We start from the raw sequence: 17348 nt of genomic DNA on the forward strand, positions 1-17348 counted from the left end.
CCCAAAAGAGGTAGTGTTTTGACAGGAACGGGGCCCTGAAAGTACAACAGGAATCTCTCCTTTCCTTCAGTCCAACTCTCCTTTATAGTACACATGATGGTGGTTCATCACCTGTCTGATATTCAAAGGGTTTTTTTTCTGTTCTGTAAAAGGGCAAGGAATGAAAGTCCATCTACCTGGATCACTAACTTTATAATTCATTGATTCTATGGATGGCATTAGTTGCAAATGTAATTTAGTAATGCGAAAATACTTCATAGAACTTCGCTACATATTTGTATTTCAAACAGAAACAATAAGTTTAGTATGCCCTAGTACTTGCATCATATAAGCTAAATGGAGCATAAAAAAGCCCATCAAAGCAATAGCTAGTGTTTTGCATTAAAAAAAGAGCAAACTTTAAGTTTTAAGGATTTGCTTCAGTTGTTTTGGTAAAGTTGGAGGCAGTGCTCTATACTTAACAAATTTTATATTCTTAGAGTTGTTCCGTAAATATTCCTATTTACAGAGAGACTTAAAATAGGAATTAATTTAGCATCATCAATTCCACCATTAAATTAATAATTCTCATTCATAATGGACCTACTTTCTCCCAAATTTTATTTTCCTCAGTGTTTTATTTTCATTCTGGCATGTTTTTAATCATTGCTCATCTTCATACATTAACTAATTTTCACATTTTTCTTTCCTGAAGCCTGATTTTTCCCAAAGTTCAGTTGGGAATTAAATCAAGTATATTTGTCAAGTTTTATCTGCCAGTTGCCTGAACACTAACAGCTCTGGTGTGTTCAGATACTCAGTAGCTTTCCTGGTTTCAACATTTCTACTTTTCTAATTCTAAATGTAAACATCCAAAAGAATCATACATCACTTGGTTTTATTTTCAAAAATACTTAAAGTTAATTTCAATTAGAAATTTGCTTAGTAATAGATTTGAACTTGCTTGGATTTATCCAGTAAACATGTAGTATTAAAAATTTGGTTTGTTTGATTCAATCAGTGATTGTAATTATTATGGTTTTGCAGATATACATTAAGTAAATATTCTACAATAAACTAATAAATACTTATTTTTCCTCTTTTTTTTTAAGTTTTTTTTACTAGTTCTTATTTTACCCATTCTTTAAAGCTACTATTTGCTACTATTTGTATTTTCCTTCTAATTAAGTTTGGTATTTTATGTTTTCTCTATACTGCTTTTCTGACTTGTTACTCTCAACAATTGAAGTGTAACACAGATATTAGAATTATAATAGCATGTTACATGTGAGAGAGGCTGATGAAGCATTTCTGAGATCCTGGTGCCTGTGTTCTTACAGTGTCTCTGGTTTCATTTGTACTCCAGGTTGTGGTGAATGCCCTGTTAGGAGCAATTCCATCTATAATGAATGTGCTTCTTGTTTGCCTTATATTCTGGCTGATATTTAGTATCATGGGAGTAAATCTATTTGCTGGAAAGTTTTACTACTGTGTTAACACCACAACTGATGAGAGATTCGATATCAGCCAAATTAACAACTTCAGTCAATGTGAGGAGCTCATACAAAACAATGAAACTGCCCGGTGGAAGAATGTGAAGGTTAACTTTGACAATGTAGGCCTTGGTTACCTTTCTCTGCTCCAAGTGGTAAGTCATCACTTAATTAAGTCCTTAATTTCTATTTGTCTTTTTATATCTCTGTTGTTTACTTATAACAGTAAAATGTTTTTTCGTTACTTTTTTTTTTCATTTAGAAATTTTGTCTCTCAATTCTTGGCTTGAATTATGCAGTGTGGGATAAATCCATAATACTACAGGAGTAACACAAAGCCTAGAGGATATACTGACTATGAGAAAAAAAATGTAATTCAAACCTAATACACCTTAGCTGCATTGAACCTGTATCAAGTAAAGCTCTAATGTTTGTGCACAGAAAAAATAACTTTTATATTAGATATTATTAATAATAGACAAAAGTTCTTAATGGATGCTGTCTCCTCTATAGTCAGATATTAGAATTGGCTTGCAATTCTTGTACATGAATAAAATATACAATAGAAGGTAAGAGTCAGCTATTAGGTTTTTCACTCTGCTGGTTTTCATGATGAGTACTAAAGGCACTTAGTCTTCACTCCTAAAAAATGCTTCTGACAAGCCATTTTCCAGGTACAGTGTGACCTAAACACCTGTGTTCTGATTATAGGCGACATTTAAAGGATGGATGGATATCATGTATGCAGCTGTGGATTCTCGTAATGTAAGTATGGTCCCTTGAATCCATTTGTTTTGATTGTATGAGCTCCACGATTGGAGAATGTAATTTTAACATCTTTCAGAAATTACAGTAAAAATTAAAGAACAAAGTATTATTATAATTTCGTAGTTAAAGAAAATTGAAACCATGGGAAAAATACAAGAAATGAGGAAAGCAGAGGAGCAGTCCTAAAGGATTCCATTTTCTCTATGGTACATTTGAATCAAAATTCCTCAATCCTACAACACACCTATTGCAATGAAATACCTTTTCCTCCTTTCATTATGCATTGAGCCTTTCTTTATATTTGAAAACAGACACCAATACAGAGAAGGATTTTTTTTTTTTTTTTAATACTGATCTTATTTATAGTTAAGACTTCCATTGTGCTCTGCAAGCTGCCTGACTGCTTTCTTTAGGGCAGAGTGCTAATTTTTAATTAGACCTGTGCATTTTCTTACTTTCTTACTCTTTGGCCTGCCCCTTGTTCACTTGATACAAATTTTCCTCTAGTTCTAAGTAGACAATTGAATAAACTATACTGGTAAAGCTCTTTTTTTTTTTTTTTTTTTTTTTTTTTTTTTTTGTAAGCTGCACTCACAGCAGGAGGCCTGTTGTAGTATAGTGACAATGCATAGATAGCTATAGCCAGAAAATATGCTTAGTCTAAACATGGCTTGGATGCCTCTCTTCCACAATCCTGTGCAGTTTCCTAAGTGCCTGTAGCAGTGAAATCTCCACAAGCACACAACACTGGCCTCCCACAAGATTTACGGAAAATTCTGCAGATGTAAAACTTGTTGTTTCTGGTTGTCTGTACTTTGCTAGTTTAAAACAAATGTGTTTTCAGTATTTACTCTACATTTGTACAGGCCAGTTGCATTTTTAAAAAGGAAATATCAGGTTTGATAACAAAATCCTTTTTCAAGAATATAATTTCTTGTAGATTGAAGATCACTGGAATATATGTCAGGATTTGACCATAGGAACCAAAGGTTACAGTGATAGAGCCCTAAATTTTATCTAGCAGATATTTTGTGTTCACTGTTAAACTAATGTGTCATTTCTATGCCTTTTTTCAGGTTTTGGATCAGCCAAAGTATGAAGATAACCTGTACATGTATCTTTACTTTGTCATCTTTATCATCTTTGGATCATTTTTTACCTTGAACCTTTTTATTGGTGTCATCATAGACAATTTCAACCAGCAGAAAAAGAAGATAAGTACTTCATTGTTATTCTGAGAAAGACAGAAAAAATTCTTATTTTTGGTTCACTGATGACAACTTCATACATAAAATTTTTCTATGATAAATTAGTTAAGAGTGCTGTGTGGTAAATACAATAAATTACTAAAGTGTATAATTTGGCTTGATGAGGGTTTGATGGACAAGTGGCAATCTGTGACTCTCCATGCTTAGTGAAATACTCAATGTCATCTTTGTAAAGATATGGATTTGAGACTGAAGCCTTAATTGACTCATAAAAAGGCTAACCATTGAAATAACTAAATGTAGCTATAAAAACTCTTTGCTATACTACCTTCATGTCACAGAGCTCAGCAGTATAGATTTCTAAACATCGATAATAAATATTGTATTATCTTTATTCGTACCCTCTTTAGTCTTTGTGTTTTGTCAACACTGTCTGAAAAGGTGTCAGTGTTCCAGCTACCAAACTCAACACTTTCTGCAGCTTAATACTTAATATAAAAATCATAAAAGAGAATTTTTGTCTGTCCTAAATTTTCCCACAGATGAGAATGTGAACAAAAGTGATCATTAGTATTATTTATAAGTAATCAATAAAGATACATGATTGTAACCAGTTTTTTCCTCTTGGATTTACTTTGGAGGTCAAGACATTTTTATGACAGAAGAACAGAAGAAATACTACAATGCAATGAAAAAATTGGGTTCAAAGAAACCACAAAAGCCTATACCTCGACCAGCAGTAAGAATAAAAATATTTTCTGTTATTTTTACATCTATTTAAAAATTGGACTTTTTCTATTATGCCTTAGGCTAAAATAAGTCATAACCAAAAAAAAATGCATGATATAAGAAAAGCCTTATTAATCTGAAATACCATTTTTTCTTTTTTTCTGTTACAACAGAACAAATTTCAAGGCATGGTCTTTGATTTTGTAACAAAACAAGCATTTGATATCAGTATCATGATACTTATCTGCCTTAACATGGTCACAATGATGGTAGAAACAGATGATCAGAGTGAAGACATGGAAAACATTTTATATTGGATTAACCTGGTGTTTATTGTCCTTTTCACTGGAGAATTTGTCCTGAAATTGATTTCACTTCGTCATTACTACTTTACTATAGGTTGGAATATTTTTGATTTTGTGGTTGTCATTCTCTCCATAGTAGGTAAGAGCAACTCATTTTTATGAAATGTCTAATTCTGTGAACATTGAAATATTTTTGGCATGTAAAATCTATTTATATTTTGGTTCAACTTTGTCACTAGAAAGTCTTATACACAAGATAACTGAAAAGTATGGTAAGAATTTTTTAACAAGATGTTTCATACACTCCTACTTTATACTTATTAAAATTACATCTATATTATGAAATCAGCAGAGATTCCTACACATACATGAAAGGCAATTTTGATACAAACTTACAGTGACTGTTGTGGGTGAGAGTCATCCAAAATCCAAGAGCAAAATCTGTGTGGGACTATTATGAGGGTAGATGCATGCACCCCAGACAGCAGGGTGCATGCTGTAAAAAACAAAAAGCAAAAAACCCTTTGCTTACTTCAGTTTTGTTTGATCCTGAGAGGCTTTGTGCCTGAGCTAGAGTGAGCACTGCAGAAGCAGAGCTGAAGCAGATGTAGTAACAAATAATGACTACACTAATCTTTGCTTTATCTAAAGCAGCAAATTTGAAAGAACTTGAATAAAAATTGTGGGCTTTTAACTTTTAAGTACTCCTTAATATGCAAATAAATTTTGCTATTTTTGTATCAAAAAAGTTTTTTTTTTTTTTGCTTAGAGGCACATAATACAATGCTCAATTCTTTTATTCTTCTGTGAATTATAACAAACTTTTTAATCAATTTATGTTTGGAATTTCTGTGTCATTAGTAATAAATGTGTTCATGTTATTTTATGTGTGATTAAGAAGTAGCAGTTCTCTTAAACTATAACTTTTTTTTAAATAACCTAACTTTACTACATGGAATTTTAATACTACTGTGCATATGATCTTTCTTCAGATTAACTGAGATTATTTTTGTTACAATTAAACAAAAGGGTTTTCCTTGAATCTCAGCATTTGCTAATATACATACACTAGTTATCAGCTTGTCCTAAAAAAGTATACCTAACACAGAGGTTTTGTAAAAAAAACTGAACGGCTAATTCCTAAAAATCTGCCCAAGTATCCTACTCTTCTTAAAGTTCAATCCTTGTGGAGTATATCTTTAGCAATGGTTTTAAAATGTAATAATACTCTTTACTGATTTAACTTGGGTTTTTTTTTCCTAGGTATGTTTTTGGCTGAGATGATCGAGAAGTACTTTGTATCTCCCACACTATTCAGAGTCATCCGGCTTGCCAGAATCGGTCGAATCCTGCGCCTCATTAAAGGCGCTAAGGGAATCCGCACTCTGCTCTTCGCTTTGATGATGTCTCTTCCTGCTCTGTTCAACATTGGGCTGCTGCTCTTCCTGGTCATGTTCATCTATGCGATATTTGGCATGTCCAACTTTGCCTACGTCAAGAGGGAAGTTGGGATTGATGACATGTTCAACTTTGAAACCTTTGGCAACAGCATGATCTGCCTATTTCAGATCACCACCTCCGCTGGCTGGGACGGTTTGCTCGCCCCAATTCTCAACAGTGGGGAGCCAGACTGTGACCCCCATAAAGATCATCCTGGGAGCTCTGTGAAAGGTGACTGTGGCAACCCTTCTGTTGGGATTTTCTTCTTTGTCAGCTACATTATCATATCCTTCCTGGTAGTGGTGAACATGTACATTGCTGTGATTTTGGAGAACTTCAGTGTTGCTACTGAAGAAAGCGCCGAACCCTTGAGCGAGGATGACTTTGAGATGTTCTATGAAGTCTGGGAGAAGTTTGATCCCGATGCAACACAATTCATAGAGTTCAGTAAATTATCAGATTTTGCAGCTTCATTAGATCCACCTCTTCTCATAGCAAAACCAAACAAAGTTCAGCTGATTGCAATGGATCTGCCCATGGTGAGCGGTGACAGAATTCACTGCCTTGACATCTTGTTTGCTTTCACAAAGCGTGTTTTGGGGGAAAGTGGGGAGATGGACGCCCTCAGAATACAGATGGAAGATCGGTTTATGGCAGCCAATCCTTCCAAAGTCTCCTATGAACCAATTACAACCACACTGAAACGAAAGCAGGAGGAAGTGTCTGCTGTCATCATTCAGCGTGCTTACAGACGTCACCTCTTAAGGCAAAAAGTCAAAAAAGTATCATGTATATTTAGTCAGGATAAAGGTAAAGAGGAAGATGATCTGCCCATGAAAGAAGATATGATTATGGAAAAACTAAATGAGAACTCCACTCCAGAAAAAACAGATATGACCCCATCCACAACCTCCCCACCTTCTTATGACAGTGTAACAAAGCCAGACAAGGATAAATATGAAAAAGACAAGTCAGAAAAAGAAGATAAAGGTAAAGACAGCAGGGAAAGTAAAAAGTAATATAGAACACTGTTTGTAATAAACTGTTTACAGCCTGAAAAAGTATGTTTTTGTGTCAACAGGACTCCTGTAGGAGGTACATGCCAAACTGTCAGTTTTTACATATATAGATATATATATGATTATATATATATATATATATATATATAAGGTCAGTGCCTATAGCAAGACAGTGACCCCTCGTCATCAAACTGCAACTCTGTAAAACAGGGTAACATCTTGACAGGAGGTTGTTGTTTTTAGTACCAGCTGATACTGCTGAAGAGATGATAAAATGGCCAACCAGACTGTAGGGACCAGTTGAAAAAAAAAAGGTGCAAACCTATGAATCTATGTGTTTAACATGAAACACACACTACAGAAATTGTATCCACTGTTAGCATTTCAACAGTCACATTTGCCATATTTTTACAAAGATCAGTGTTGGTGAACTTATCATTTTTTAATTCACAGGTTGTTTACTATTATATGTGACTATTTTTGTAAATGGGTTTTATGTTGGGGAAGGGGGTATGAGGACCAGGTGTTCTACTCTCGGATTCTCTATAATGTACAAACAGAAGTGATTTGCATGAAGGCATGCTGCACTTGTAGTTCATGCATGGGAAAACATGACGTCGCACAAAGCAGCAGTCTGACTACTTCCATGTTTCAGGGTGGCTCTGTATGTTGAGGTGCTTAATAACAGTATCCATCTAGTATCTCATCCAGACAAATCTTAATGTGCCTGTAAAGTCCCATAGAGTCTACAATAATAGAACAGATGTTTATTTTTTCATAAGTCATTTAACAGTAGTTGAACAATCTCTGCATAAAAATTTTACTGAGGGACATAGCGTCCACTTCTAAGTATTCTTCTGCGAAAAACAGTTTACCTGACCTTGGGAAATTGAGTTTACCAAAAACGTGCAAAACATAAGGATTATGAAGTTGTTCTGCTTCACCCTGCAGTATCATTTAGCCATCTTCTGCTCTCAGCAAGGTTGACATTGTATGTGTTGATTAAAAAAGTACCCTCTATGTAAATAGTTATTTTATCCCGTGGTGCATGTTTGAGCAAACAAATAATGACGTGCACAATATTTATTGCATCAAATATGTACCACAGTAAGTGTAATTTGCAATCTCTCAACAGCTAATATGAAGTATTCTGTACCATTATAGACAGTTTGGAAGCTATCACTGATGCATGTTTATCTTGCCTTTGCTGCTGTAATTTTACTCCTTCCACTGTTAAGAGTCTAATATGGGAAGCCATAACTCAGTGGTCAAGTGAAATAAATTGTTCAATTGGTCATCATTCTTCCACGACATCAAGCAATAGTTTGCAGTTATTTAAGAGCTTCTTGCTTTGCATTCTAAAATTTTAGGTGACTACTGTACGGTGCATAATCAGACTGTACAGGATATGTTGCAAACTGCTTAATCTGTTGAAAACTACATGGATAGAATTTTCTAAGAAAATATAAATACTGTAAAAAATACCATTTTATTTTATTTTTCAGCATTTTGTACATAAACTAAGAAATGAGAATTATCTTCAGGTTGATGTTACTGTCACTTTTATTACTTTCTATCCATAGCACTTTTTAATTCAAGAACTTCACAAAATAAGAAACAAAGGAAAGAAAGGGGTAGCTTTAGGTTTCTGCTTTTTTATTAGTACTGTATTTTTGCACACATTTTAATGTGAAATAAGTTTCAAACTGAGTCCAAAATGCACTTGCTTCCAAATAGATATAACTTGTAATTGAAATGTGGTGAGGAGGATTTGTTTAAGATTCTAGCACTGCCTGCATCAGAAGTTTCAAGGTAGTCTTTTTATTCATGAAATCTTTACCAGTGTTTGTTTACATAGACTATTCTAATTCTTGTTGATTCATGCTGCACTAGAACTGTTCTAAATATAATATGGGATCCACAATGTTTTTTTTTTTTTCCACAGGAATTAAATAGCAAACTTGTATAATTGATCACATCAGGACATTTTGTGTTTCTTACACAAGCAAAAATTCGATGTTGACTCCTCCTTTTACAAAAATATTGACTTGTGTGTCAGTGAACTGCATGCAGGAAAATGCTATTACCATAAAGAACAGTAAACCACATTACAGTTGAGCCAAAAGAATAAAGACTTCATTTTTTATTGTATTTAATGGTTTTGTCTGTGTTTTTTATTTTCCCACTAAAAACGATTGGATATCAACAGTTGGTGCTATGCATATCATCAGGTGCTATGAAAGTAAAATATAAATATATATAAAGTGTTAGATTTGTGAAAAGTAAAAAAAAAAAATTGAAGCTGTATGCTTTCTGAAAGATCATAAACATCATTTGAATTTACACTCTTGAGGTTATTAATCCTATTCAGGATTCTAGTAGGATAACAGCTAAGACCTCATGATGCTTCAATCCCTTTTCATATCAGGTATGGTGAGACAACTAAAAAACCAGATATTAAAGAAAATCTCCAGCTAACAAGGCTGAAATGTATATATCTTTTCAATTATATTTTATATTTGAAGTGTAAAATTATCTTTGTGTTATAAATAAAAAAACCTCATTATTTTCTAAGTATAATTTATTATTTTATGATAAGACATGAGAGCTAAATTTTTAGGTCGCAATCATATTTGAGTGCTATTTCTAAGAAGAACTTTTTCCTGTCTTAAAGTAAGGCCATGAAGGTTACACTGAACAAATTAAAAGCACAAACTCAATCATCATAGATGTACCGATATGCACTGTACATCAGATGCTCTGAAGAGTATTGGGGAAACCAGATGTACCCAGGAATCTGTATGATGTGGAACTCCGAGCTTTGGGTGTGCACCCCAGGAGAAACACTTGCAAATGGAGCAATAAGATGGTGCGTGCCTTTTGTACCTTCTCTCCACAATTTTCAATCACTGATGGTCTTTTGAGGTTGTTCATTCTAAAAATGAGTGTTGCTACTCTTGTGTAGTGAGCACTTAGGCTGCAGTGTTTCAGTTAGATTTTTCACCTCAGCTGTAGAAAAACAATTGTCAGGGCAGGATATAAATAGGGAGAGATGAGATAACCCCAAATCCAAAAAATACAAATCCAAAAGGTGTAATTAAAGGACACGTTTCACGTTGGTTTGGTTGGTTTTGCAGGGGGAAAGGTCTTGAAAAAATTGCAGGAACATAAGTAATGTATTTGTCTGACTTAGACTGAAAATATTCAATATGTGTCTGAGAGGAGTTTGCGCTTATCAGAAGACTAGCACAGAGGGAAATTATTAAACACCTCAAAAAACAAGCAGCTGTGGGTACCTTTTTCTTTTTTTCTTTTTTTTGCTTGGGTACCCCTCCCTTTGTTGCTTGTTTTGTAAACAAATCTGTGGCTGTACTGGAGACACCTGCGACAGACACACGGGACGCGGGCGCTGCCCGGGCGCATCTCCACAGCGTCCCCGCAGCATCCCCGCAGCATCCCCGCAGCATCCCCACAGCATCCCCACAGCATCCCCGCAGCATCCCCACAGCATCCCCGCAGCATCCCCACGGCATCCCCGCGGCATCCCCGCAGCATCCCCGCAGCATCCCCGCAGCATCCCCGCAGCATCCCCGCAGCATCCCCGCTGCCGTGCGCCGCTCGCGGCTGCCCCGGCCCCGCCCGGGCGGCGCGGGGAGGGCGGAGCGGCCGCGGGAGCCGCCCGGGGCCCGCCCGGGGCCCGCCCGGCCCGGCGCTGGCGGCGCCCTGGCCGCGCTCTGCCGGCGGTGCGGGCGGGGGCCCGGCGGTGCGGGCGGCGGCGGGCGGGCCCGTGAGGCGCCGGGCGGGCCCGTGAGGCGCCGGGCGGGCCCGGGCGGCGGCGGGCAGCGCTGGCTGCCGGGGCTCAGGTGGGCAGCCGCAGGCGCAGTGCGTGCTTGCGAGCGCAGAGGCGGCGCAGCAGCGCGGCGCGCCTGCTGCCCGCCCAGGCGCTGCGAGATCCGGCCGAGGAGGGCGAACCCCGCTGGCATCTGCGTTTGGAGGCACCCAGAGAGCGGCTGTCCCCACGGCGGAGACGTTCTGGAGCCTCGCCCGTAAGACCGCCCGTCTCTCCTGGCGTTTGGGACGCCCGAGGCGTGAAGGGATGCGAGGTGAGGTGGCCCGCGGCACCCCCTGAGGGCTCCGTGGGGTTTGGCCGGCGCTCGGTGCTGCCGCCGGCCCAGCACTTTTCCCCAGCGGCACCGTCGGCCCCGAGCCCCTCGGTGCGCTGCGGGTCTGCCGCGCCGCGCTGCCCCAGCCGGCCCCGGCGCAGCGGAACCGATGGCAAACGTCTCGGAGGATTTCTGTGCGGTCTGTGGTTCTGGAGAGATCCCGTGGTGCTGCAAGACTCTGCTAGTCCTGTGTGAGAAACTGTTCTATATCCCTTCAGCGCAGCAAGCATAGGAGCAATGAGTTACCTCCAGTTTGTTCTTTGTCTAAAACATCTTCTGGTCTAAGACAGGCAGACAAACAGTTGTGAGAGGCTGACCCAGGCTAGTAGAGCTAAATAATGAACAGATTGCTTCAGGCTGCAAAACATGCTGGATTTCCCATGTTCTTTCACACTTAATGGGTAATTATACCCACCATATAGTGCAGTGTTCTGAATGAGGATATGTTTTACTGGGGAAAGATTGCTAACAAAAGTCTGCCACAAAAGATTTCACATCCACATTAGTCACCCTGACTTTATCAGTGTGCAGATTGGAGACTAGATTTATGTGTAGTGACTATAGAAAAAACAAAGCTCTAAGTGATTTGTAAACTTCAGTATATTTACTCTGAAAAGTGGCAATGTAAATAAACATCCAAGGGCAAAGGCGCTGGAGTGACATACCTTAGGCTGATTCCAGAACAACTTAGGTGCTTTTTAGTCTTCTCAGAGAAAAGCAGGCTAAACTAATCTCTAAAATAAAGGTTTTAAAGATTGACTCCAAGGAAAGGTCTGCCCTTTTTGTGTGCCTGTTCTTATCTGTGGCTGTTGTTTCAAGATGTTATTTTCATGTTTATTGTTTGAACAGTAGTTCAGGTTAGCTCAGCAACATCCCTCACTAGTGACTAAAAATCTCATCATAATTTATTTTAGAGAATACAATTAAGTGCAGCAAAATGAGAGAATGTGGACAGTTTGTGACTAAACACACTTATTTTAAAGTGTTCTTACACATCATAAAGCTTTTTAGGTCTATTTAGCTTTTACTAGGAAATAAACAGAACTTTCTGCAATATGTGGTAGAATTTTGGTTAAACCTTGGGAAATCTATTTGTATTTTGTGTTTTTGTAGGTATTATATATGGAATATAAAGCACTTGAATGTAGACTGTGTTTTCTCTCTGTGGGGACCCTTACTTGTGTAACAGTCCGAAAAGTGTTTGCTGCATGCACTGTTACCTTGCTATGAATTTATCTTTGTGATAGGTCTTGTGTTTAGTGTTTAGATTTTTGTTTCTGTGAGGTTGTTCCAATAACAATTTAAAATTATGTCCTGCCTCTGTGATTGCATCTCAACGGCTGTGGAGGGAATAAGCAATAAGCAACTGCAGGAGGTTGTAATGTGTGTTACAACACACATTCACTATTGTAAATTGTTGTATTTTGGAAACAAATGGCCTTGTAGAGACGCTGCAGATCAGCAGACAGCCTTGTTTGGCACTTGTCACACTGGTAGCACAGCTTGCTTTAACCACAGACAGATGTTACTGCACGGATGTACTACATCAGCCTATTTGTTCAAAGTGAAGGGGGGGTGAATGGGGCTGAACTGGGGTTTGGTTTACTTTCTATGGGGAATCTTCTACAGGTGGTTGATGGTGACTGATGGTTTTGGTTTAACCCCAGCTGGCAAGTAAATGCTGCACAGCTGTTTGCTCACTCTGGCAGCAGGATGGGGGAGACAATCAGAAGGGTAAAAGTGAGAAAACGTGTGGGTTGAGGTAAAGGCTGTTCCATAGGCAAAGGAAAAGCTGTGCACACAAGCAAAGCCAAACAAGGCATCCATGCACCAGTTCCCATGGGCAGGCTGCTGCTTAGCCACCTCCAGGACAGCCAGGGCTGCACCACACGTAGTGGTGACCTGGGGAGACAAACACTGTCACCCCAAACATCTCCCCTTCCCCTTCTTCCCCCAGTTTGCATGCTGAGCATGGCACCACATGGTGTGGGATATGCCTGTGGTCAGCTGGGGCAGCTGTCCTTGGCTGTGTCCCCTCCCAGCTCCTTGTGCAGCCCCATTCTCCTCACTGGTTCACTGGTAGGGCCGTGTGAGGTGCAGAAAAGGCTTTGACTGTGTGTGAGCACTGCTCAACCATGACAAAAACATCCTGGACTCACCAACACTGTGTCCAGCACAAATCTAAAACACAGCACCATACCAGCTGCTATGAAGAAATTCTCTCCAAGCCAAACCCAGTACACTCATTTAGAGAAATGTTGTGCCAGAGAATAAGAAGGTTTGAATGCTGTAAGGGCCCTAAGCAGCTCACTCGATGAGCCATTGGAAAGGGCTTACAGTTGTCCATGTACTCTAAGTTAGACCCACAGGAGAAATACTAACAAGGCATTCTCAAGAGATCAAAAGAACAAAAAGAACTTTATTGGCAACTTGAGAAAATCAAAGAAACTCTGAAAAGGGTTTAATGCAGTATTCAATCGACATAAAACACTTCTTGAAGATTAACTTGGCCATTCAAGTTAGCAAACTCTAAGCCAATTCAGTTTTAAGTTCTTGAAAATTCTAAGAAGAGGGAATTAGAAGAAGAAAGACAGAAGAAGATGTATAACAGCACCAACTCCTGGATTCCAGAAGTATTGAGATAAAATTCCAAGAAGAAGTAGGGTCAAGACATCTGATTGCTTTGTGTTTTGCCTTAAATACCCCTTGGCCTCCCTGGGCCCTTCCCCCAGGTGGGACTTGTGGTCATTTGGCCACTTGGGAGCTGGGTTGGGGCTCCAGAGGTGGGGTGTGGAGCATTGGTCTCCCTGTGCCAGAACTGGAGCCACAGCAGGGCTGGGATAAAGGCTCTAGGGTGGGGCGTGTGGGGCAGGGCACTGCCTGCCCAGGGCAAGGCCTGACCTGCCCCTGTCCCCTCACACATAGACTCCAGAGTGCCTCTGGACATCAATCTGTTCAGTCTCTCAGGCATCTCTGGCAGTGAACACTTCTTCCTAATGTGAGGAAAATAGAATATTTGTTACTGGAAAAAGGATTCATCAAATAGATGCAGTGTTAAGTGAAGGACTGATATGTGCATCTAAAATGATCTAGAAGATTTAATATTTTCCTTTGTTTTTTGCTATTTCTAGTATGCATCATTGTACTCTATTAGTTACTCTCTTACCCAACAACCCATTTAAGGAAACTTACATTTTTGCTAATTTTAAAAACTTGTCAGATGAATAATGCCACACTATTCTGAAAGTAAAATTATATCTTGTAAAGGTTTTCTCATTGAACTGGTTCATTTTCTTGTAGATGCTTGACTTCTTCAGTCCAATTTAAATACTTTTGCAGACCTTAATAAAGACTCAGGTATCACTGCTCTCCCTCTCCTTCATCCTGTTTACTCTATGGCATTGACAGGTAAAAAAGAAAAGCCTGTTGCATTTCTCGTTTCCCTGGCAACTACCCTCTTTGTTGGGAATACCTTCCATTTTTCTCAATAGCCTCAGTACTTGATGGTTAGTCCAAGAATTTTGCAAGACCTGTACAGTTCTGTGCCAGAGTGTGCAGGCTAGGTCAAAAAGGAGATGGCTATGGACAAAATAGAGATAGCTGCTTTTATCTGCCCTTCAGGGAGGGGGGTGAAATGAAGGGAATCCAAACTAATTGGTTTCAGTGATAATACATTCTGTATAATGTGCTGTCTGATAAGCAAATGTTGTTAGAACAGATAAAAAAGAATGTATTTCCTGATTAATGGTTCTGCAAAGCAAGCTGGAGCCATGAGCCAGTCTGCAGCTAAGATTTGTACCTAGCTGCCTAGGATTTTTTTTTAATTAGTCATAATCTGATACTTAAGTAGTTATAATGTTAAGAGGTATTCTAAACATATATGAGATTGCTTTGACATATAAAAGCAGCTTTTGCGGGCAACTGTTTTGCAAAACTCTTTTCAGGGTTCTCCCCATCTTCATTGTTGTTTCACAAATCAGCATGTGTGACCTAAAGGTCACATCATTTCATTGTAGTACTTACCATGTGCTGTTCTCAGTACATTTTGTAGCATGCACATATTTGACAGGAAAATAAGTCTAGTGTCTTGATAAGATTATAATGGGGTACTGAAAGGATTATGTTTGAAAGTATGAATTCCATGTTATTACATGGATCCTTTGATCAGCCTCTTGGGGTTTTTTTTATTCACACTTCTGCAAACTGTTTGTGTTCAAGTGGGAACTGCATGACTCTGGGTTTGACACTGCTTTTTCACTTTGCTTTGAAGTGACAACAGCCTTCTCAAAAGGCATGATGTTCTATTTTAGTAATCAAGCACTGATTTTTGTTACCTGGTGAGAACAAAGGGCAAATTGGATGTATACGCTTGAAATATTGTTTTATATAATTGCATTAGGAGTCTTCCTTTACATAGTTTTTCATGCATTATTTTTTGTGTGTGTGCTTTTGTCTTTTGTTTCTTCTGTTTTTTTTGAGATCTGTTTGCTCAGTCTCTCTACATAAAGTACAGTAATGTAAATCACTAATGTACACTTTGTACCAAATATATCTGGAAAAGACACATATGGAAGTAGATATTTTTGCACTGGATGTAGTAGATATGAAATACAAATTTACCTCATTTTGTATAAACAGTGTCTTTGTTTTAGTGAAAATTTGCAAGATATTTGTGGAAGAAGGATTTGGAAGTAAGATTTGAGGCAGTATTTTGTTTTCAGGTTTAAAATACTCAAGCATTTTTTATACAAAACCCTGCGCTGTTGGTCATTTCACAGTAGACTTGTTTCTCTTACAGCCTTGCTATGTCACAACTGGCTTCTTTTGCAGTTCCCATGGCAACAAGGATTTTTGAACTGCAAAGCAGGATACTGCTTTGAGGGGGTATAAATATTCTTTATTACAGAAGAAATTTTGATCACTGAAAGCTGATCAGGCACTCTGCTGTTCCCCCTCAGGTTCCTCCCCTCAATCATCAGTCTTTTGCCCGTATGTTTACACATAAATGTGAATTCTTACTTGACAAGGATACAGTTACCTGTTCTAATTTTAACATGGCATGAGAAATTATGAAAAAAATGTCAAGCCTTACTGTCGTGATAAGAAAAATGTGTTGTCGTGATAGAAAAATGTGTTGTCTTCCAGATACAGTCTGAACAAGCAGGAGAGCGCCCTATATACCTAGAAATTTGTATGTGAACATTGTATATGCTTATAAAAGCTAATGAGAGTTGAGTTGCTCAGGATTTGCCATGCTTCTGCTAATGTTCACTTTGGCTTGAACTTGTTTACAAAATGCATTCATAAAATATTAACTTCTTTAACAGACTTACACTGTATTTTTTTAAGTGAAGGGTCTCAAAATACTGCACTCAATTCACAAACTAAAATTTATTAACAGTGGCAATAATTTTGTGTGTTTTTCAGTGTGTGTCCCTCATCATCTCAGATGAGCAAAAGTGATATGGGATGTTTGGGGTTTGTCCTGAACCAAATAGCTATAGGGTAAGCCTTGATAGAGTAACTCTGCTTGGGTAATTTTTTCAAAGTTAGCTAGGTTTTCTGTGTTGTTTTTTCCTTCTGAGCACTCATTCCAAAATAAGAGGCCAGTTATTCAGATGTGTCAAGTTCCTGCCATAACCCTACAGTTTACTTTGGGTTGTTCTGTTTTGTAACTGGTAAAAAAGAAAAGGGGAATTATAAAGTTACTGAAACAAACAGCACTGGTAAACTAGATAATTTAATGAAATGTAAATGTCTTTGAATAGTGCATCTAAAAAATTTATCCCCATAACGTGGTAATTTAGAGATGTATTAAAAAAAAAATTTGGAAAGTAAAGGCAGCTGCCAGTGGCCTGCTGATCTTCATGGTTTGGGCTGGGAGACTGTTTCCCCCTGCCACTGTCAGCACACACAAATGTGGATTAGTATGGAATCACGAAAAGGAAAAAACAGCACTGTGACCTCTACAACTGGAGCTACTCATTGAAAGACAAGCAGTTCTGCTGGAGAAGGATAATACAGGAAAGAGAAACCTAGTATTTAGTAATAACTTCATCCAAATATCCATCTGTTGGAGACTTTTCACTTCTGCTATCATCTGTATAGGTTATAGCTATAACAAAATAACTTGCATATACATGAGAGAAATTGAGCCTAGCACCCAGAGCTAAGCATGAATACCCTGGATACACATGATTTTTTTTTTTTTCAAGTGAAGCTAGAAGTTCTGGAATGACTGATT

General features: G+C 38.4%; 2 protein-coding genes across 8 annotated transcripts in view; both read left to right on the plus strand.

Moving 5' to 3' along the window:
• Positions 1–9092, plus strand: part of SCN2A (sodium voltage-gated channel alpha subunit 2) — a 75634-nt gene extending 66542 nt beyond the window's left edge. For all 7 annotated transcript variants that reach the window (XM_077785016.2, XM_077785018.2, XM_077785014.2 and 4 more), the window contains 6 exons: positions 1346–1627; positions 2184–2237; positions 3317–3454; positions 4083–4187; positions 4351–4621; positions 5746–9092. In XM_077785016.2, the coding sequence (XP_077641142.1) occupies positions 1346–1627; positions 2184–2237; positions 3317–3454; positions 4083–4187; positions 4351–4621; positions 5746–6941 (2046 nt within the window). In that variant the 3' untranslated portion in view covers positions 6942–9092. The remainder of the gene's footprint in view (positions 1–1345; positions 1628–2183; positions 2238–3316; positions 3455–4082; positions 4188–4350; positions 4622–5745) is intronic.
• Positions 9093–10754: 1662 nt separating this feature from the next.
• CSRNP3 (cysteine and serine rich nuclear protein 3) overlaps positions 10755–17348 on the plus strand; it is a 101564-nt gene continuing 94970 nt past the window's right edge. The window contains exon 1 of the mRNA XM_021528589.4: positions 10755–11044. The gene's annotated coding sequence lies outside the window, so the exon portion shown is untranslated. The remainder of the gene's footprint in view (positions 11045–17348) is intronic.

This window comes from Lonchura striata, chromosome 7 (genome assembly GCF_050655825.1).
Source record: "Lonchura striata isolate lonStrDom1 chromosome 7, ASM5065582v1, whole genome shotgun sequence".
Classification (NCBI taxonomy): Eukaryota; Metazoa; Chordata; class Aves; order Passeriformes; family Estrildidae; genus Lonchura; species Lonchura striata.